The 22,319-nt window shown below is 37.2% G+C and overlaps 2 protein-coding genes across 3 annotated transcripts; both read right to left on the bottom strand.

The window, feature by feature from the left end:
- Window positions 1-11,816: 11,816 nt before the first annotated feature.
- Window positions 11,817-16,609, bottom strand: LOC106176927 (uncharacterized). Its single transcript, XM_013559515.2, has 5 exons — window positions 16,423-16,609; window positions 15,895-16,101; window positions 14,717-14,859; window positions 14,019-14,139; window positions 11,817-12,776 (listed from the first exon to the last, which is right to left on the bottom strand). Exons 1-5 carry the CDS (start codon window positions 16,430-16,432, stop codon window positions 12,607-12,609), a joined length of 651 nt encoding a protein of 216 aa, XP_013414969.2. The 5' UTR covers window positions 16,433-16,609; the 3' UTR covers window positions 11,817-12,606.
- A 176-nt stretch (window positions 16,610-16,785) lies between these two features.
- Window positions 16,786-22,284, bottom strand: LOC106176928 (uncharacterized). 2 transcript variants are annotated; one of them, XM_013559518.2, is made up of 5 exons: window positions 21,369-22,284; window positions 20,858-21,071; window positions 19,731-19,873; window positions 19,136-19,253; window positions 16,786-18,276 (listed from the first exon to the last, which is right to left on the bottom strand). In XM_013559518.2, the coding sequence occupies exons 2-5, from the start codon at window positions 20,916-20,918 to the stop codon at window positions 18,119-18,121; spliced, it is 480 nt and encodes a 159-aa protein (XP_013414972.2). In that variant the 5' UTR covers window positions 20,919-21,071; window positions 21,369-22,284; the 3' UTR covers window positions 16,786-18,118. The 2 variants fall into 2 exon arrangements, with proteins under 2 accessions (XP_013414972.2, XP_013414971.2); XM_013559517.2 differs by having other exon boundaries at window positions 20,858-22,284.
- Between the last annotated feature and the right edge of the window lie 35 nt (window positions 22,285-22,319).

The raw sequence follows: 22,319 nt of genomic DNA, 5'->3' as shown, positions 1-22,319 counted from the left end.
CTGGCATCCACTCGACTCCTCCGGATGGACACACTGAACTAAAGAAACAAAAGCAAAATCTGCCCCTTCACACGGGGTAACTCGACTCCCTTCACACGGAAGGAACACTCTTGGGCTGGAACTCGGCATCAGACCCAAGTGGACGTCCGCTCTACTATGGCGCCCCGGACCCGGCCGGCTTTTCACCCGGGGTCGTCATACACAATAATTGCAACATCCTTGGCACAGCTCTACCAAGGGGTCCCAGACCGTTATGCTGCATAAGCCCATGGCCCGGAAGACACTGAAGAGGTTCCGCCCAGCCAACTGTTAACTCAAAGAAACTCAAATCACGTTGATTAGTAACCTTAACCGGAGAGTAGCTCTCCCACTATGCACTGTGCTAAACACTGATTATTCAACTATGAAATTTACTTCTTACAATGGTTTTATATCTTAGCATTGCCTACACTAGCTAGAGAAATTTAAAGAGGTCCCTAACTCCCTCTGAAAGACTCACTATGCCGACCTTGTCCATCCATAGCCAACATAGCTCGCCGGCGTGCATAACATTATTTCCTTAAAAACCGCCCTCCCATACACAGTCTTATCACTTTAGATAAATGTGGTTAAATCTCTCCCCCCATATACTATCGTAACAACTTATCATGCGTACAGTAAAATCCTCCCCCCATATACTAGGGTAACACTGGACACTGATTCCATTAGTAGATAACACAAAACAAGGACCTAGCGTTAGGTTACGCTTTAGTTAAACTAAGCTTCATCGCAAGCGCTGAAGCTGACCCTACGACGTTATATCTAAAACAAACAACATGCCTTAACCATGACTGGAATGACGTGGTCATTAGATGACAACATGGAATGACTGACGTTGTCTCTGACGACAACATGACGTTGTCCCTAAAAGACAACCTAACTTAACTATGACTAGAATGACGTGGTCATTAGATGACAACATGGAGTGACGGACGTTGTCTCTGACGACAACATGACGTTGTCCCTAAAAGACAACATAACTTAACTATGACTGGAATGACGTGGTCATTAGATGACAACATGGAGTGACGGACGTTGTCTCTGACGACAACATGACGTTGTCCCTAAAAGACAACATAACTTAACTATGACTGGAATGACGTGGTCATTAGATGACAACATGGAGTGACGGACGTTGTCTCTGACGACAACATGACGTTGTCCCTAAAAGACAACATAACTTAACTATGACTGGAATGACGTGGTCACTAGATGACAACATGGAATGACTGACGTTGTCATTGACGACAACATGACGTTGTCCCTAAAAGACAACATAACTTAACTATGACTGGAATGACGTGGTCACTAGATGACAACATGGAATGACTGACGTTGTCTCTGACGACAACATGACGTTGTCCCTAAAAGACAACATAACTTAACTATGACTGGAATGACGTGGTCATTAGTTGACAACATGGAATGACTGACGTGGTCTCTGACGACAACATGACGTTGTACCTAAAAGACAACCAAACTTAACTATGACTGGAATGACGTGGTCACTAGATGACAACCTAGAATAATTGACGTTGTCTCCGAGGACAACATGACTTAACTATGACTGGAATGACGTGGTCATTTTATGACAACATGGAATGGTTAGAAAGGAAAATAAGCGAAAATGAAATAATAAATAAAAAAACTGTCCTACGCTTAGCCTTAACTACCCACTGCTGTCAAGGAATGGACGGCTGTGAAAATAACGAACTTAAATAGTTACTGCTGTCAATAAAACAACTGCAGTAGCAATAACAAACTTAACTAGTCTGTGTCCATAATCGGACTCAGTATAAACTGTTCTAGTTAGTAATGAAAACTGGGGCTACATGGGAATAAAGTTTCCGTAAAACTTCTACGTCAATCTAGCAACGGTTATAATCTACCGTTCAATCTACCAAACATTTAAATCTCTAAAATAAGACCCCCCTTAAAATATATGAGAAGAAAATGGAGTGGGCTAGCCCCTAGGGGCTGCCCTGACGCTTACTGATAACTCTCTTCTTAGTCCGGTCTCAGTCTGTACTTGAATATGTAAAAACGCTCTCACTTTACTCGAATCTGTAAAACGCTCCCTTTCACACAGCGCGCCACTCTATTTATACTCTGACGCGGCGACGTCATCAGTCGCGCGAAGCACGAGCTTCGCGTACGGCGTAGGTCAGCATGAAGTGGCATCATATATGGCGGCTTCCATGCATCGTCGATGCACTGTATCGGTCGTTTTGTCATCTTTAGATTAAAGTTTCTTGCAATTGACGGAAATAATTGTAGTAGGGGGGACCAAATAAAGGTGGAGGGCAGGTACGCAACCGCTAACCCTTCTAAAGTGAATTTCTGAAGAGATTAGGTGAAAATGTTGTATTGGAATGCAAAACGGAGGGGGGGGGAAAGTTACAGTATCTTGTTCAGTTTCTTTTTAATGTAAAATCTTTATCTAGATGCAAGAAATAACGTATTTTTAGTGCAAAATCCCTTTTTTTCCGTATGGGATCTTATACCTCCGTCAAACTAGAGGCGGAATGAATAAGAATGTCGTCGGAAAGACAATTCATTGTACGTTCCTGAATATTCGTAGAGCATTCTAAAAATTCCCCAATATTTTACCCATTCTTGTGGCTGGCCCGAATGTTTTTCTTATGTAAAAATCTTTCGAAGTCGTTCCAAATGGAAACTTATCAAAAGGCATTTGAATAGTATTCTTACTGCGCTATAATTGCATTCTCAACATTTTCACGGCATTCCAACAGCATTCGAAACATTCTGATCACATTCGAGGAAAAGACCGAAATGGCAAGACACTTCAAATCCTGCTAGAATGAGCCGGAATGCAACTCGAATGCATCTCGATCTTATTTCAGCCAGCAATTGAACTACACTCCTATGGCATTTGAAGTGTATTCTAAATATGCTGACTGCATTCTGACAGTATTATTGATATTCCTAGTTTTCCAACTACATTCGAGCTGCATTTGAGACCTAATACAGCCGAAATGTGCAAGAATCATTCCAGTCGGATTCAAGCGCATTCTGAGTATTCCAACGGCATTCTTACAAGAATTTAGGTCAATTTGAAATCTCTTCCCGAATTTAGTATGAATGTTTAAATTTAGTCATTCCGGTTGGTTCTGCTTGGTCCCTGCTGATTCCAAATAAGTGTGACGGGGGCTTTAAAGATAATTATATATAAGTGATCCCGGACACAGCTGACGTATACATGGATAGGCCAAAAGCCTTTCACGGTACGTCATTATGGCTGATGCTCCAATTGTTCAGATACGTTTGCTAAGTTTTCAAATACATGCAACATTTAATATGGGATTTTAAGCAAAGAATATTTAACATGCCGTTAAATTCATACGTCTCTTTTGTAACCATCGTAGCAAACACAATGGTGTTTTACACATGCTTTGTGCTGAGTAAGCCTATGCAGCAACTTTCTCTGGTGATTCTATCGGTTAGGCAGTTTTAAAAAATATCAGATATATGGTCGCTGTAAACAAGAATAGACGGTAAAAATTGGTCTCAGCTCAAGACAGACATCTGATTTCAGACTAAAGAATCGACAGATCTTGAGGGCGGGCACTTCTTTAAGTGCTTCTTAAAATTGAATTTGAAATAAAAACCACTCAGCTAAGTAGGTTTTATTTTGCAGATCTCACGATATGAGCCGGCAATCGTTTTAAAACTATAAACCCTCACTGACAACATTGGTTTTGGCAAGTTCCCGACGGACAAGCGTACAGATATCGTCTGTGACAGAATTAACAGGTCGACTGCACGAGCTACGAGTTACTGTAATTTCTCTGTATTAACAGGCTACCGAACGGTGCTCCATCCTGAATTTACATTACCATACTGCATGTACCCCTCCAAGAGATGTGTTACTCTATTTCTGTACATTGCTACAACAGTACACATCGATTTTATTTACTTAATGAGTAGGCAATGGACCATCGTGAAAATGAGCGTGATCATTGAAATATCCAAACGCCTTTTAAAGTTTAATAATATGGCTCTTAAGTGAGGTTACAATTTTGACCATACAGCTGATAAAGCGTTATCTTTTCGGACTGCAGAATTGCCAACATACTGGACGTTTCCAGAAAAATCAACGTCATTACCAACCAGGAATATTGGCAAGATTGCTAGGGTCAGGCTAACCTATGAGGCCTCACCCAGAGATTGGATAATGACCATACCCCCTACTCGTAGTGTACGTTTCAAGTATACGACTTGACAATAAAAAAATTATATGTTTTCCGGTGGTTGACACCTGAACAACCACATTTATTTAGGCAGGAGTGACGTTAGAAGAACAATGGGCACCGCAATTGTCCGTCTTCAGCGATTATGATGGTGTATCAGATATTCCAAGCGGACACCAGGTAATCAACGACTTTACAATGATACTGCTCCCAGATGACAGAAGTGATGGGTTAATGGTTTGGAGGAAAGTTGGTGAGAAGCTTTATTCCGAATTATCTGCCACTGGTGGACAGGACTCACCGAATAGCAGCTATGTGGTAGGGTGTGTATTGGCTACCACTGGGTCGGGAAGTTGGTAGTGATCAAAATTTTATGGGTCGTACAATTTTATTGGTAAAATTTAATGAAACAAATCCATCAAGAAGCTGAATAAAAACGCAAGCATTGGGTAATGACTTGTTTATTTGCATTAGTCTGATATTTCTGGTTAGTGGATTGTATCATCTTGCCTTATACTTCCTCTTTACACCGACTGTAAACCAGACGTGAAAATGTATTACGAAAATAACTTTGAATGGTAATTATATTTTGAATTTTCTTTATTGGATTTGGCGGAAAATGTATAACGAAAATGTATTACGAAAAAAAAACTTTTAATGGTAATTATATTTCTCTATTGGATTTGGCTGCTATTTTGTGAAATCATGTATTTCTATGGTTGCACACTAAATGGTACCTACATGCAGTTCAGAAAACATCTTTGTGTAATGAGTTCTACAGTATGTCTAAAAAGCTAAATGATTGAATACATTAGCCAACTGTAGAATTGTTTTTTTTTTTTCTATCTTTTGGCAGCCGTTTTGGATTTATTAAAAGTAAATAGGAGCATATAAACAGGTGTTTAGCTCGGATAAAGTAGTGGTAAGAGGCAAGGTGATATATGTCAGAGGGTTTATATTCATGGTACATCTAATTTTGGATTTGTCACGTTTAACATGCAGGCATTTATCGTTATTTTTTTTCACTGATACTTTGAAATTTTCAAGTCAGTGCAAGAGCAAAAACATAATGTTGCTTATTATTATGCTTTGGGGATATGTTCTTATGGCAAACACCGGACACCAGCATCTTCCCAGTGCCCACAGTTGTGTGATCCCCATCCTTCGTGGGGACAGTCTTTCAGGGATCCTTCACCAACAGTACAAGCCACTTCGTCCATTAGAATGGATCCAGAACCTTGGCCAAACTTAGCTCTACTGACTGCAGTTGCAACACTGTCGCTACAAAAGCAATTATATTGCATTTAAGCTATAGATGTAGCAGAAGGTTTCAGGTAATTAAGTTGTCTTAATTGGCAGTTGAATTCCTATGGGTTTAATTAAATAAATAGAAATCCTTTTGATAAAAGACAGTTCTAGAAATACCAGGTTTACTGATTGAACAGAGCTTTATTATATAATCAAATCATTAACAGGTTTCATAATCTGGATGAGAAGTCACAAGATACTAACAACATATAAGACCCCATTCCCAGTGATAAGATAGATCCAACTAGATCGACCTAACTCCCTGGGGGTTCACGCTAAATAGCTGTCAGCCAATCGGGCACGAAAGGTAATTACTCCCTTACAGCTTGTTGTCACCCTGAGCTTCAGAGATAACTTGACACTAACCTCTTCACTATAGCCTATCTTCATCGTGTCAAGTTACCTCTGACCACATTCGATTGCCCCCGCCGCCCGCCAATCAAATTTAAAGCCCGCACTCAATGACTCATTGAACGATCTAGCCAATGAACGCGAACGAGTCAAAGCGCGCTTTGTTCAAATCCGGACCAATCAAAGATAAGGCTGAATATCAGGGACTTGCCGTAACCTGTGGGCAGCACGCAAAATACATCATCCCTCAGTAGATAATGATGCAGGGCCTCAAACTGCTCTGGTTTCAATTCCGATATACTCATATTTTGCAAAGAATCAAGAGATAACTTACCACATTATTTTACGTAGTCACTCGTAGGAGACGCCATGCTTTCTTTGTGTACGGTTATGCACTCGGTACTACTCGGATGTCTCCGCACTCGACAATAACTTTGTTGTTAGTATGGAGCTTGCGGAATCAGCCGAGGATTGCCGATTGACGGTCAACCAATCAGCGTTTTCACCAAACTTTGGTGAAAATTTTTGAAACATGGATTCGATTGGCTTATATAAACTAGGTCAAACTATTTTCGTCAGAGGTAACTTGACACGATGAAGATAGGCTATTGTGAAGAGGTTAGTGTCAAGTTATCTCTGAAGCTCAGGGTGCTTGTTGTAGGCGGGTCGGACAATCAAGCCGGATTATCTGAGATTAATCTAGTGAGACTCCCTACGGGGATAGACCGATCTAAAATCTATGGGAATGGCCCTAAGAGTTCATGAGAAATAAACAGCTTTTTCATAGTGAAGTCACTGGGTGGTAAAATACACATTTTTTAAAATGTTCTTATTTTCCCATGAAAATTTTCACCTGCAAACTAAAAAAAAAGTGGCAATGTATCCTCCATTATGCATACTACTATATAAAAGTCATATACTAAAATAAAATAAGATTTAAATAAGATAAAATAAGATTTATTTTACGTTTTGTGGGAGGGAGTCAAATTTCATAGGGGGAGGTGAGATTTTCACTATGAAATTATGACTCCGGAAGTCTGATTTTCATGCTACACCGTCCTAACCTTTTACCGCCCAAAAAAACTAGTAATAGTTCATTCACCACTTGACAAAAATGGTAAATCATTCACCATCGGACATAAACGGTAAAACGTGGCCGATCCTCATACTTCTGCGTTCTGGTCGAATTTTTCTATTATTATAATATCTGACGACCAGGTGAGACGGTTGTTTTGAATAACTGTGACTTTACACTTTAGTTTTACTACTGCTGTTAAGACCTGATTCCTGTTAATTTTACATAATGAAACTCTACCTTAACGCTCTGCCCTTGAACGAAACTTGATTGAATTCTTCAAAACCAGTTTTGAAGCACTGAGACAACATCCCCTTATGATCTAAACAAAAACTGAAAACATTCCATTAGACTTACATTAGTTTGTGCAAAATATATTACCCAGGGTAACGCGTCTTTGATTTGGTGGGTATAGCTGTTCAACTCACCTGTGTGCCCTAAAAAGGGCATCTGCTGTTTACCTTTTGATGAAATGATAAACTGCGATGGTGTAGCTATCACATTGCAAAATTACAGCTTTCCAGAGAAAGTTTGAAATTTTCGGACATATTCAACATTTAATAACCACTAGCAAAGAATGACATACACACACACACACACACACACACACACACACACACACACATATATATATATATATATATATATAACAAAGTTACAGTCACCTCAACCTGTCTATTTATAACAGAGTACCGATAACTGTCAACTTTATTAACTTCAATCCATCATATTTACAGCAACTTATTCATTCTAGTGTCAGCTGACCTTGCAAGGAAGTTTATAGGAATGTATTAGTGAATAACAAGTTAAGAAAATTCACAAGTTTACTAAAGACGCAAAACAACTTTCACTTTTACTTTAAAACACCTTTTTTATTATTTTGATAAAGTTATTTACAGTATTGATAAACAAAATATCACGTTTTCAATAATTAATATTTTAAATTACAATCCATGTCTGCAAGGTTGTGTCAATGACCAAAATACAACGTTGAGTCAACGTCACATTATGACGGTGTTTTGACGTGGCAGAATCAACGTTGATTGCTGCACTCCTGTTCCTTACTAGCTAATTAGGGCCCAATATCTGAATATCGGATCCTAGCACCCACCACGGATCAGACAACAATGACAACAAGTCCTTTCTCAAACGTTATTTGGAGGGGGGGGGTCCGCAACGGAACGCCCCCTTGGTGTAGGGATCGGTGTTTTGGAGAGCAAACAGTACCCTTTGGTATGATTTAAAACTGTGATTTAGCTAGTCAAAATTCTAATTTTAAGAGGGGAATATTGGTGTGATATATTTTTCAGAACATGTTTCATGTTTTCCTTAGCGTCATATACTGGTATCCATTACCATTTGAAGCAGTAGGGCTTCATCAACGTCAGGACCCCCCTGACCCCCTCTAAATCTGCCACTGATGGGAGGGAAGTAGTGTTTTGTGGGAACTTCTGCAGTATCTAAACTGCTGCGCCTGCGGCTCGACAATACACTCGTAATATATCACGTACAGCCCGGGGACTGGTATTGTATCTATCACTTATTGTGCATTTTAGCATATGTTTAGCATAATTGATCAATTTATCTATATCAACTGTGCGTTGATGAAGCCCTACTGCTTCAAATGGTAATGGATACCAGTATATGACGCTAAGGAAAACATGAAACATCCAGTAAGACTAATGGAAATTTAATTTGTTCACAACCTCTCTAATAATAAATATGACAGTGAAGGCAATTGATCTTTCTCTTTTTCTGTACTTGATACGCAATATTCTTTCTATTTATCATCATATTGTCAAAACTTGTGGAATGGTGGATTAATATCCTAAACTAACATAGCAAAATTCGTCTCCTGGGCATTTATTTTGATCAAATGTACATTGATACAGCCTTACCTCTTGAAACAGTTATTGATACCTGTGTAATGCTTAGGGAAATATGAAACAATCAGTAAGGCTAATGAAAATGCGTTTGTTTACCATCTCTCTTACTCTTACCCAGGCAGTGAAGAAAAAGCAATCTGTTATTATGTAATATATACACAGTACCTTTAAAATTGGGTCATCATTTTATCAAACCGTGATGCATTTATAAATTACAGTGTGTCAAATTGATGATGGAAATGATAGGATAAGGTACTTGTTGTATTGATTAGTTTGATTCCTTGAAAACCAGTAGCATCGATTGTTCTAAAAGGCCGTTCAAACTGTCTGTCACTTGCAAGCTTTTTGCAATTTGTAAGCTTTCTTTTTTCATATCCTTTCAAATTTACTGCAAATTCGAAATAAAATTTCTTGCAAACGTCCCTTTATCTTATATATAAATGAGGTGCGTTTTTGCAAACTTCCTTCAAACATCTATGTATTGGTAGAGCCCTACCGCTAGAAACGATAATAGGCCAGTAAACGAGCATATTTTCCCGTTTGAGGTTGGAAAAAATTGGTGACAAAGGTTTCTCAACTGATTCTGATCCGTTGAATGCTCAATATAGCCCAAAAAATTTCCCTATGAATCCAACCATGGCAAAGTCTCATTTTCCACAAAAATCCAACCATGGCCGCTACTGAATGGGGTGGGTGGACTTGAAATCCATAACTTGGGAACCCAATGTCACAAAAACATGTTTTAAGTATCAACTCCTACCAAGTGAGGGATCCCCAATATTTTGAAACTAGTCTCAAGGTCACTGGAGGTCAAGATCATGACCTTATTACAAGGTCAATGCATTTTCGGAGAAAAAAAAAAACAATGTCTAAATGACAGTTTCCCAATGTCACAGAAACATGTTTTAAGTATCAACTCCTACTAAGTGAGGGAGACCCAATCTTTTGCAAGCACTTTCAAGGTCACTGGAGGTCAAGGTCACAGAAGCATGTTTAAATGTAATTTCCTACTAAGTGAGGTTCTGAGATTAATATGCAATTGCTTTCAAGGCCACCAGAGGTCAATGTTATTAGCTTATTTCCAAGGTCATGGCATTTTTAGATCGGACAAAATGCCATCATGTCTACATTTTCTTAACCCGGCCAATGTCACAGTAACATGTTTAAAGTATCGCTTCATACTAAGTGACATATTGTCGATCATTTGAAACTATATCTAAGATCACCACAGGTCATGGTCATACCCTTATAACAAGGTTGTCATAATATTTAAGAAAATTGATATTACACTTACCAAAAACAACACTGGTGATTGTTTAAAGAATATTTCATTACAGAAAAGCCATCAGCGCTACTGCATAGTGATCATTAAATCAATGGCATTCAGTTTACAAGGCTTAAGGGTATACTGTACCCATTTCAACATCATTAGGGTCTAAGTGTTATATCTATGTTTAAATAAAGCTGTGTGTTTTTCATTATACGGAAAGTAATTAATTTGTAAGTTACAACCTTTTGAGAATAAGGCCCCCGGCTTAGTATTATTTTTTACAGTACTACAGATCAAGAAAATTGGTAAAATTGGATTTAATTAATTTTATGACACAATAATTGCCCGCACCTGACACGTATAGGTGATGGTGTCAACTCTTTCTTCTTATTCTGTTCTAAGTAAAGACAGAAAATATATGTTGATTAACTGTTAATATCGTGTGTCTCATTGATCCCTTACAAAAAGAACCTGAGTAATGTTAACTGACGAAGCCACTCGCCATCACTGCAAATACAATACTTTAGAACAACAACACTCCCATATCACTAATTATCAGATTTCGTAATTTATACTTCTATGCTGGAATTAAGTCACGATATGAGTCACCGAGATGTAAGTAAAATATAACGGGTGTATTATCGAGAGGAAGGCGAGACAATACACTCGTAATTTCTACGTTCAGCTCGGTGACCAGTATTGTATTTAGCTAAAACTAGGGCCTTTTATTGGCTACTGCACTTCCCATAGAAGACAAAACTATGCTGCCCCTGATGTTTCACGCACGAGGTACTATCTCAACTTAATCGCAAATTGTTAAGCAGAAAACAGCACTGATGAAACAATTTCCTCGTCTAGATAAAATTTATCTCGTGTTCACTCACTGAAGTAAGATCGGCTCAGAGAAACCTCTGAGAGCAAGTCTAGATGTTTTTTTCAACACACTTAACACGCAACAAACAGATCGTTTGACCACATCTGCGCATGGTTATCTTCCACATCCTTAGCTCTATTCAGGTTCTCGATATTTTTCCATAGTGACACGTGTATGATATCATGATTTCTTTGCAGCATTACTGTAGTTTGAATTCCAGAATGATAAAAAATAGTTTTAATGATTTAAGTCATACCACTTCTCAAAAGAAAATTCCCGACTTTTATCATTATTCCCATGAATTAATGTGTTGATCAGGAAAATATTGTTATTATATTACCTATAATATTTTGTTTTATCGCGCTCGGCGTACATAAAACACGCAGATCAGTTCTAAAAAGCGAGTGTTGACCATCAAAAAAAGAGTGCATCGGATCTTATACAGAATAACACACAGCTTTTTTTATATTTGTTAATTCACAAACTGGCATCACAAGTACCAACCAGAGAAATGGTAAAGCACCGATTGTATTGTCTTTAGTATATTATACTGTACAAGGTCATTATAATCTATGTGCCAGTAAAGAAATAATTTGAATTGAAATTGAAATTGAATTGAAATTATAAGACGCACTCTTTGATATCAATCTACAAGATTATGGAGAAACGTTTCATTTAAACTCTCAATGAATCCCCCGCGGGTGGGGAAGATACACTAAATATTTACCTTGAGATGAAAACCAAGCAATTGACCATCTGCCAGTGATAGCTTAGTTTATTTACTAAAATACAATTGTCCATCTGCCAGTGATAGCTTAGTTTATTTACTAAAATATTAAACGTACCATTTTCCGGTTTCACTCTAAACCAGCAGATAAAGTTATTATGTGTTGCTCAAACAATACGTGGTTATAACATTTATGTAATTACATTAAAGTTATTTAAAGCTGTGTAGATGATACATTTAAATCCTATTAATGTTAAAACTAATGGTCCCTGCATTAATTACATATATATTACAGCGCAGGCCTATCTGAATGCATCTTACATTAACATGTACATCTATGCTTATCCTGGACATTAATATGCTAAATAATGTATTCTATTTCCTTTACCTCGACAGAGATAGGTACATTTTTTCACTACAAGGTAAACTAACAAATTCATTTTGAATAATTATATACCATCAACATCTATAATGCATGTGTAATGTTTGCCTTATTGGCATGAAACATTATTAATAGACGCGATATACATATATACATATGTGTGTGTTCTATTGTGACGGGTACAAATTAATTGCAAATGGGGAATAAATACCAAGTTAATAATATTACAGCAACTTTAATTACATAACAGATTATTTCATTAACAGAACATCATTTCCAAGATGAAAGACACACGCTCCTATTTCTATGTCATGACCACGCTCTCTGATAGAAATTATTGGCAAAAAAGTTTTTCATTTCAGAGAGTATGTCTCCCATTCATTTGAGGTAAGTCTCGAAATAGATTTTGACCCACCTACGCAAGGTGACCCTAACCTTACAAAATGGAGGGCGGACTTTCTGTTACGTGGACCGACAATTTCGTTACACCGGAACAATGTTGTCCAGAGTGGATGTTGAAAAGTAGGTAGTAATATCATTCGGGTTGAATGTCACCCCGGGGTACCTTGGAATTAACAGACTTCTCCAGAGATCCCTCTGAAGTGCCTGTGGGAAGACAATATCTTCGTAATTGATATTTGTCACCGGTGGAACTGAAAGAAATGAAAATCATAATTAAATGGCGGTAAAATCCAATAAATACACACATGAATCAATACACCAAAATAAAAGACATTTGATCATCCTTCACCGAGAGAAATAAATTATCTATCATTTATAAACAAATTATTTGTTCGTTTAGTTTTCCCGAGTTAAACAGTTCACTTCATTTAAATTAGTGACATCCATAGGCTTGGCCTCGTGTCCAAACAACCTCAACCTTTGCTCAATAAATGTCAAGTATTCTTGGGTAAACATCTGATTGAATCATCCCCAAGAAAATACAGAAGTTGCTCTCTTCCAGATTTATATTTATTACAGTTCGAACTTTCATTCGATATTTTCTTTGTCAAATTCCACAAACAAGCTGTTATAATTAGTAACAAATAAAATAAGTAGTCACATGAACCGCCGGTCTCAATTCTATTGGTAGTTTCTAAATTGGGTGTTTGGTAGTCTCTTATGAACTACTTTTAAAGCGACGTTAATAGGAAGGTTTTCAGTGTTTTAACTCCCTGGGGCCCGTTTCACGAAGCAGTTGTCAGATAGTGATCGCTAGTTATGAGTGCCGTTTCGAAGACAAAGTACGAATACGATAACAACAGAGCAGGGTGAGAAAAAATGATCAATTTGTAACAGTAGATTTGATATCCACTTTCCCTTAGGCCTACGATCAAACAACCTGAAGGCAATCATGCAAAGAAACTTATGTTCATTTACCAGTAAACGTGATTTAACGCGTATCAAACGTGTGTCAATGTGTGAACGGACTCAATTCGTACTACCTTTTTTTACGAAGAATTCATAAAATCTTCCTTCATTGAAAGGACGAACTACGAAAAATGAGGTTATGATGAGCGTAAAGTGATGAAATAGTGCACATGTTCGTCCTTCGTCTTCGTTGTCCGTCGTTTGCTAAACCTCTCCACCGAGTCGTGGATATTTAACGACTGGTCAGACCATGCTCTAGAGTTTCACTCTAGAGTAATGAATGAAATAGAAATGTTGCTTAATTACCGTTGTCTGTCTTTTGTTTTTGCATGCAAAAATATAATTGAGGTCATTCACAATAGATGATACTCGGATCTTCTGATCCGCGTATCAAATATGGTGGATCATTCATGAAAGAGGAGCCGACTAATCTCCTTCTCTGTTTCTCCTCTCTCTCTCTCTCTCTCTCTCTCTCTCTCTCCATCCTACAATACCAGGTAACACATTGCAATCCAAACACTTACTGGTACCACCTAGTTCAGCGCATTGGCCCAACGTGGATGAGGTTGCTCCAAAACAGAAATATAACTTGGTTACATCCACTATGTTCCTGTCGTTGAAGCTACATATAACTGATACCAGGGGCTGGCAAACAAATAAAATAAATAAATAAACGAATAATGATTATTTGCATTGTGAAAACCCAGTGCTTAATGACTAGTTTATTTAGATTCGAGATTATCTCGAAGGTTAAAGAAGACATGCGTATTACCTCATTATTTCGGAAAAAATGTAATTCAGTCGCGTTTTTATAATTTACCATGAAAGCTTGAAACACATGCCCCTTCGTCAGTTTATGAATTTCTTTCTGCCCCTACCAAAAAACTTTGTAGGTTCTTTCCTTATAAGATTTTATATATCTCACCATCTAACACTTTTTACAATTAATCAAGGAAATCATTAGAAATGTGATGTATCACATCTATTAATTTCTCAGTTTATTTGTGTAACTTTTCCATTGTGCTCTGATAAAATCTGAATGCAATATAAATAAATATATCTTGCAGGGTTATGCCTTTTCAATATGAAAATGTGAATGGCGAAGTGCAATAACACTCATCAATTACTACAAACACCACGGATTCACGCTCTTTGTCTACTTATTGTTGTTTACTTTTAGCTGTTTTACAACAACAGTGTGCTCAATTTAGAATATACTTACAGCCAACAATGTCAACGAATCCGATGAGAATGGTGTTTGGGTGCCAGAATTTCCAAAGAATGTTGGGTTGGCCATACTGATGCCCAGACAATCCGTTGCCCTTGAGTTGCAGTCATAATTAGTCTGACACGGTGTTCCCCTGACTGAAACACGCAAAATCAGATAATGATGTTCACATAACTACAGATAAAAATTGAGAGCAAATCGAGAGTGCAAACCTGCCTGCTGAGGCTATGACGAGTGCTTTCAATGCTAATGAAAAAAGTTGGAGCATCACTTCAGTGCGTCATGTATAGCTGGAAATGTCAACACTTAATCAGTGGGGTACGTATGTGCAATATCCAAAATGGTTCACATAATTATCATATAATAATCCCGGTTTTAGTTATACGTGAATTTGACGCTTTTTGTAATATGAATAGTTTAATTTCACTCGTGTCGGTTATACAGCCATGTCTAAAAAAGCTAAACATAGTTTCCAATATTCAAACCAATGAAGAAATTTTAACTTTGTGAACGAAATAGTTTCATAGAAGGTATGTTTGCGTTGTATTCAAATTTCACCCCCTCCCCCTAAAAAAACAATGTATACATTGTACCTTTAACCTTTAACACCGCGTTCATCTTACTATACATGCAGTTCTGCAATTGTGACATCACCTTTATCACATGACTACACAAAGCTGATAACATGTCAGTTTTTTGTCTAACAATTTTGAAATACAAGAGCCCAAACATGTGTTTATAATATTCTAACGGGCTAGGTATAATATGAGCGCAATTACTGACATTTCAAATATTTTTCATCATGTGCATATTTATTATTCTTTAACAAGTTATTTAACGGTACCGTACATATGTATCTCTTTGCGGACGTTAATAAAATGAAAAAAAAAATATTGTGAAACGGTTGTTGTTTCATTGTTCTGGTCTTGATAAGTTTCGGCTTAAACTATGGCACTGTCATAATTAAGTGCCACTCACGTTTCGAAGGAACTCAAACTAAATCTATTGAATAAACTTAGGACAAGGTTTTGATTGGTTTCATTCCGCGTAATCCTAGACAAGAATTCCACAGCTCTTCAGTACCTCTGGCCGTTAAGCATTCGTCACCATAAATTTGAAAAATATATCTAAACAGTTAATTCACGGAGAGACAAATACGGAAATGTACTCACTTTCGGTACAAGTCACGTTGTTAGCAGTCACATATGTTGGCACACTACCAGGAACACACAGGCAGCGGAACGCCGAGGCCGTAAAGAGTAAAAAGAATGGATTGTAAGTACAACGCGCAAAAGATTCACAGTTCGGGACCGAAAGGGATGACGAATAGGGCTGGACGTTCGCTGGCAGACTGCACTCGCCAAATACCGTAGTGGAAGCTGAAATCATAGACAGTTTGGTTAACGTTGTGTTAACATAAACTAAGTCACGAGTCCGTTCACATATGAGGGCATGTTAATTTAAATGTTGCTATCTGGTTACGAGAAAGCACTTTTCGTAAGTCATTTTAAAAGCATATAATTATGTGTAAAAGATTGATTTCAGACATATCAAAAACGACACTTCAAAAAGTAACTTAAAGTGTGAAATATCACTGCAACTATATCTTTTCATATAAAGACATAAAAGAAGTATTCTGTCTTTAAATTGAACTTAATGCAGTGAACCTAAAACAAATTTATTGGAACTAGTGTACTTACCCATCGTCATTCACTGTCGCAGGTTAAGTCGTTCTCTTGCAAACGGGGAGACACAAATGCTGCCGGAAATGTGTGTAGTGACAGAAAATCCACTCTTTGAGTCCAGATGACAAGATTAAACACAGATTATCTCTGCGTAAATGACCACGCGTCTAACTTTGAGGTCGAGAAGGGCAGTTATCTGAGCTAGATAACAGGTGGTATTAACGGGGGTGGTAATGATTAGAGCTTAAACTACGGGTACGTGCATACAAATGAATCATTTCTACAATTCTGTGTGTAGTGTCTATTTTAATATTAAATTTTTGATATTAATGTTTAATATTGTTGAAATAATAATAATAATAATAATAATAATAATAATAATAATAATAATATTTTATTCAACCATTCAATATATAGCAAAACACACATAAAACGGACATTGTTTTAACATCTCCGGTTTGTCAATGATCAAATAAATGAAAATAAGATAACACCAGTAAACATAATATAAAGGAAAGTCTAAAACCTTTTGTTAAATTTATTGCGTTTACTATAAAAAGAGATAAAATTAAGTCTTTTTTTTAATCCTCGATTAAACGTTTGCTTCTTCTAAACGTTATAAAAGTCATCACTCCCTTGGAAGAAACTTAGAAAAGTTCGTTAGTATGGTGAGTGGTAAAGTCATTATTGCATTATACTCTATAATACAATTATGCCAATTATGTACTAGTAATTCGGTCAAGTTATTGATTGTTGGGTGGATTTATGTGACTTATAGCAGTATGGCTGTACCATATAACTTCTTAAAACAACATGCAATTTTGTCTGCCAGGTATATATACAGTACACGTATATGTATGTGAGATATAACATATCCTTCTTCCTTTAACTCGACAAAGATAAGAACATTTCATTAACTGCATTAACGAGGTAATTTAAAAATCTTATGAGAAATAATCATGTGTCATTAACAACTGTAATGGACGCATCTTAGATGATGAACGTCCATGAACTGTTATTTAGTGCAGATTGAACAGTAAGGTGGATGCCTCATCGGAATAAATATACATACTAAATGAAGGCAGTACATACCCAGTGTTCCGCTGTGACGGGAGCAAGGTAAATACGACTGTGGAGTAGTGACTGTTGGAGACAAGGGGGTTTATGTGAAGTAGTGTTTAATTCACATCATGTTTCAGATGACAAACTCTTTATTTGTGATTTCTAAAGCTTACTATAGATTGCAGATATAATTTGATTATAGGAAAATAAATGTATATGAAGACAACAATATATGTATAAGCAAACAAAAACACAATAAATGCTTCCCGACGCTAGGTATCTGAACAGCACACTACCATCACTACGTCGTGTAGGAAGGTCATTTCAAGGAACGGTATTGGGGTAAGTGGATGAAGGGGTCCAGAGGTGGAAAAGGTATTCACCTTGCTCCCCTTATCATGTCAACAAATGAATACAGTATAAATTCATATATTAAGCACAACAATAACGACATAACAGATTAGTTGACTAACGGAACATAATTCCCAGGATGACAGACACAAGCTCTTATTTCTGTGTGGATTATAATACGTACCGCAGAAGAGGTGAAGCCTACATTATTTGAAGGGTATAATCGGCGATGAAGGTTTTCAATCCCTGCGTTTATCATTGCATTCTAGTCGGAAGGGGGCGATGTTTATGTTGGGACTTAGTTCCCCAAAGTGTTGACAGAATAGAAGGTATCTATATCAGCCGGATTGAAAGCTACCCCGGAGTAATTTGGAATTAACAGACTTCTCCAGAGATCCCGCTGAAGTGCCTGTGGAAGGACGGTATCTTCAAAACTGGTACTTGACAACGGTGGAACTGAAAAGAAAGATTAAAAATAAAATAATAATTTAGTTAAACCAGCATATACATGAGCCAATAAACCAAAGTATAGGCCCACTAATTATATTTCACCAATTAAAACAATCATTTAACAATAATAATTAAAAAAAAATTTGATATCTAAATTTATATTTAATAATTTAAATATATCATTTACATACCAAATATCTGATCGTGTAAGATTCTCAGTTGCTGGTTACTTACGTATTGATACACTTATTTATATGCCTAACACAAGATTGCCAACCTGAATGTACATTTCGACTAGTAATGTAAACGGATTTTTGGTACTATTAATTTATCCCTCTTTATATAAACTACAAAGTTGTTATGTTTTATAATTGCATGTTAATGTATATGTACAGCAGTTTTTTTTTTCTTTTTGCTATTCTTTAGTATAAATTCCACAGGCTACTGTAACATGTTGTCAACATTGACAAAATGTCACCGTCCCATTAGTTAATGCACGTACATGTAGTTTCTGACAGTTCCTTTTTTAATTGACAGTTTTTCTAACGCAACATCAGTATAAAGATTTTCAGTGCCTTTAACATCGACATTATCTATTCAACTAGGAAAAAATCACGTTATGCTCACAGGAAGTGTCTTATGTGTATTGCCATAATTCCCTAAACTTCACTACGATATGTATATGTATATCATGGATATTCTCCGCAGTAGTACTGGGTGGGGTGGGAGGGCAAATACAATGGCATTCCACTCTTTTTGATGCTGTCTGTAGTATCTTTGCATCTCTCTCTCTCTCTCTCTCTCTCTCTCTGAGTGCGATCCACCTCAACACTATGCAACAAACTGACTATATGATCACACTTACTGCCATTAACTTCAATACACGAGCCCAATGTTGCTGCAGTTCCGCCATTACACGTATATACACTGGTAACATCCACTATAAGCCCGTCGTTGAAGCTGCAGATAAATGATACAATCGGCTAGAAACAAAGGAAAAAAACAATAGAGATAGCTGCAGTTTGACATTATCCTGAAGACTCAAGGAGGCACAATCACGTTATTTTAGTAATAAAACGAAATTCAGTCGCGTTTTTGGCATTTCCGCTAACACGAATCCGTCTTTTGAAACACACATCCTAAGCCATTTTGCATTTCGTTTTGTACATCATAAATGCATTGACAGTTTTTTTTTTCTTTTTCAGATCCAATTCTTTCAATAAAAAAATAAGACAAACGTTTATTTCATTACTTTTGTATCAATATCCGCTGGTGAAAATTTGCATGCATCTAAATAAAGAGATCATATTGATTGAACAGAGCCTGTGCCCTGTGTGCTTAAATCCCGATATACTGTACGTGTGTGTGTGTGTGTGTGTGTGTGTGTGTGTGCGGTTGGAGTAATACTTCAGGTGGCAAGTCTACAAGGTGCTGAGCCGACCGAGTAAAAGTATACTTACGGCCAATAATGTGGTCAAATCCGATGAGAATGGTGCTTGGATGCCAGAACCTTCAAAGAATGTTGGGTTGGCCATACTGATGCCCAGACAATCCGTTGTCCTTGAGTTGCAGTCATAATCAGTCCGACACGGTGTTCCCCTGACTGAAACACGCAAATCAATTTTAACTTCAACCATGCAAATGTACAAGTTAACTTTCAAAAAATGCAAAGCCATTTTTAAAACTTTATCCAGTCTGTGTGCTAAGACACTGTTGTTCTTTCTTTTTCATCAAAATCAGGGCAATATTTTAATCATTGACTCTTTGATTTTTTTCGATTTAAGACCGGTCTCATTTGATTTTTTCAATGTAATATAATTTCCGGTTTACATTTGTTTTATAATAAGTATTATGGTTGAGTAAGCTTTATTATTTGTAAATTAAATGATAAGTTTCATATGCATCTAACTATTGAGTGCAGACCTCTGCCAAAGCAAAATTAAAATAACAAAAACAAAAAATAATTGTTATACATCAGTGTATAATGTGTCATCGCACACGTTTTTGCAGAATCCGAAAATAGTTTTTCTTGAAGTATTGAATCCAGATGTCGAAAGCTCTGGCTTAAAACACCACACCATCACCTTCCTGAGTGACCTTTAAATTTTAAACAGACACAAATCTAGTCAATATATTTAACGACAAGGCTCTTAGTTCAGCCCACGCAATGCTGTGGCAAATTTGGGGGTGTCAGGGAGTCCTGACTTCCCCTCTTCGATTTCTGAAAAAAAATCACTCCAATGGTCCCTTTTGAAATTAGAATTTTGACTAGCTGGATCATAGTTCTAAACTGTACCACATGGCACCGTTCGCCCTCTAAAATACCAAAAATTTCGGGGCCCTTCAGCGGGCCCCGAACCCCACGCCAAGGAGGGGGGAGGATCAGCTTTGCATCCGCGTACCCACCTTCCAATAAGCCTGGATCCGCCCATGCAATGCCAGAAAAAAGTCCCTCAGCACCCCATTACCGCTATACGTTGAACATCATCAACATAAATATGAACAATATTTATATTTATATTTACATCAGTTTAATTTAAATCTAAACATTACATTGATGGTGAGACAGACACCAAAGCCCACTTACTCAAGGTACACGTCACGTTGTCAGCAGTCACATATGCTGGCACGGTGCCAGAAGGACACATGCAGCGGAACGCCAAGGTCGTAAAGAGCAAAAAGAATGGATTGTAGGTGCAGTGCCCAAGCTTCGATCCACCACAAAACGGGCCCCACACCGGCAGGCGAATACGGCGGGATGTTCGTCGGTAGACTGCACTCGCCAAATATCATCGTTGAAGCTGAAATCATAGGCATTGTGGTTAAGGATGTGTTTTTATAATTGCTCAGACCTGATCCCGCACACGAGAATTTTTTTAATCATCGAATCTTATTTATAAAAAAAGAACGCGTAAAATATTCCTTTCAAATGTATGATTAACGGAATCTCATAATTAAAATTAGGAAACATCAATTCAATCATAACTTTATCAAAAGTGAAATAAAAATACACTTACAAGATTTACAATATATTATCCTAGAGGTGAACTTAATAAGCTGATAAATAGAAAAAATAAATAAATGAAATTCGCACTGACCCATTTTCATCCACTGTCGCAGGCCAGGTTGTTTTCTTGTGACAGAGAGAAAGCAAATGCTACCAGTAATGCGGGTATACGGAGGCAGAAAATATATCTCTTTAAGTCTAGATAACAGGTATTATTAGGAAGACGATAGTTAGGAGGCACAACCGCGTCTAAACACACGGTCAATGTCTATGTAAATAACCATCCGTCCAACTGTCTGATCTAGATAACAGAAGGTCCCACTATTAACGGTTGTGGTGATGAATAATTTGTGAAATTATAAGCTACGTCTACGTGCATGTGAAGCGAACATAAAAGACTATGTATGTGTCTTTGACCATAGCAAAGTAAGATGAATATTCGACCAAAACACATTGCCTATGCCCGCACGACATTCTGGATGACAGAAGCTATGAACGTTAAAAAATGAATGTTTTACTGTGTCACATTAAGCCAAAAAATAGTAGATAGACCCTAGCTTTTCAACACTAGTGCTGAAGGCTAAAAAAGAAAGAAGACGGACTATATGATGTTTTCTCATGCTTAATGCACGAAATGATGAGGCAACGTATACATATGAACAAAACTCAAGTCTGGCATTATTAGTTGAGATGGGTCAATGATTATTGTGGGATATAATAACTTTGATAAAGTACACTATTATAGAAAAACGAATGGGAACAAAATATGACAAATATTCTCTTTACTTGTCATAAATTGATATGAAGCGCCGGATTACATAACAAACCTGTTCATTCATATATTATTGGAAAGTAGTTAATCTGGTTTATAAATAATTCTTTTCAAATTTCTTAATACCTTCATCTCCCTTAAGAGTTTGATGTTCTATCTTGCAAAAATTTGCATAAATTCTGGCACACTCCCTCAATTATAAAACCAGCAGAAGACTGCTTGAAAACATTTTTGGTCCCCTCTCAACTTGCCCCCCCCCCCCCCCCCCCC

Source organism: Lingula anatina, chromosome 4 (assembly GCF_051362555.1).
Source record: "Lingula anatina isolate TDL-2025a chromosome 4, LinAna3.0, whole genome shotgun sequence".
NCBI lineage: Eukaryota > Metazoa > Brachiopoda > Lingulata > Lingulida > Lingulidae > Lingula > Lingula anatina.
This window is presented reverse-complemented; position numbering and strand designations above follow the sequence as displayed.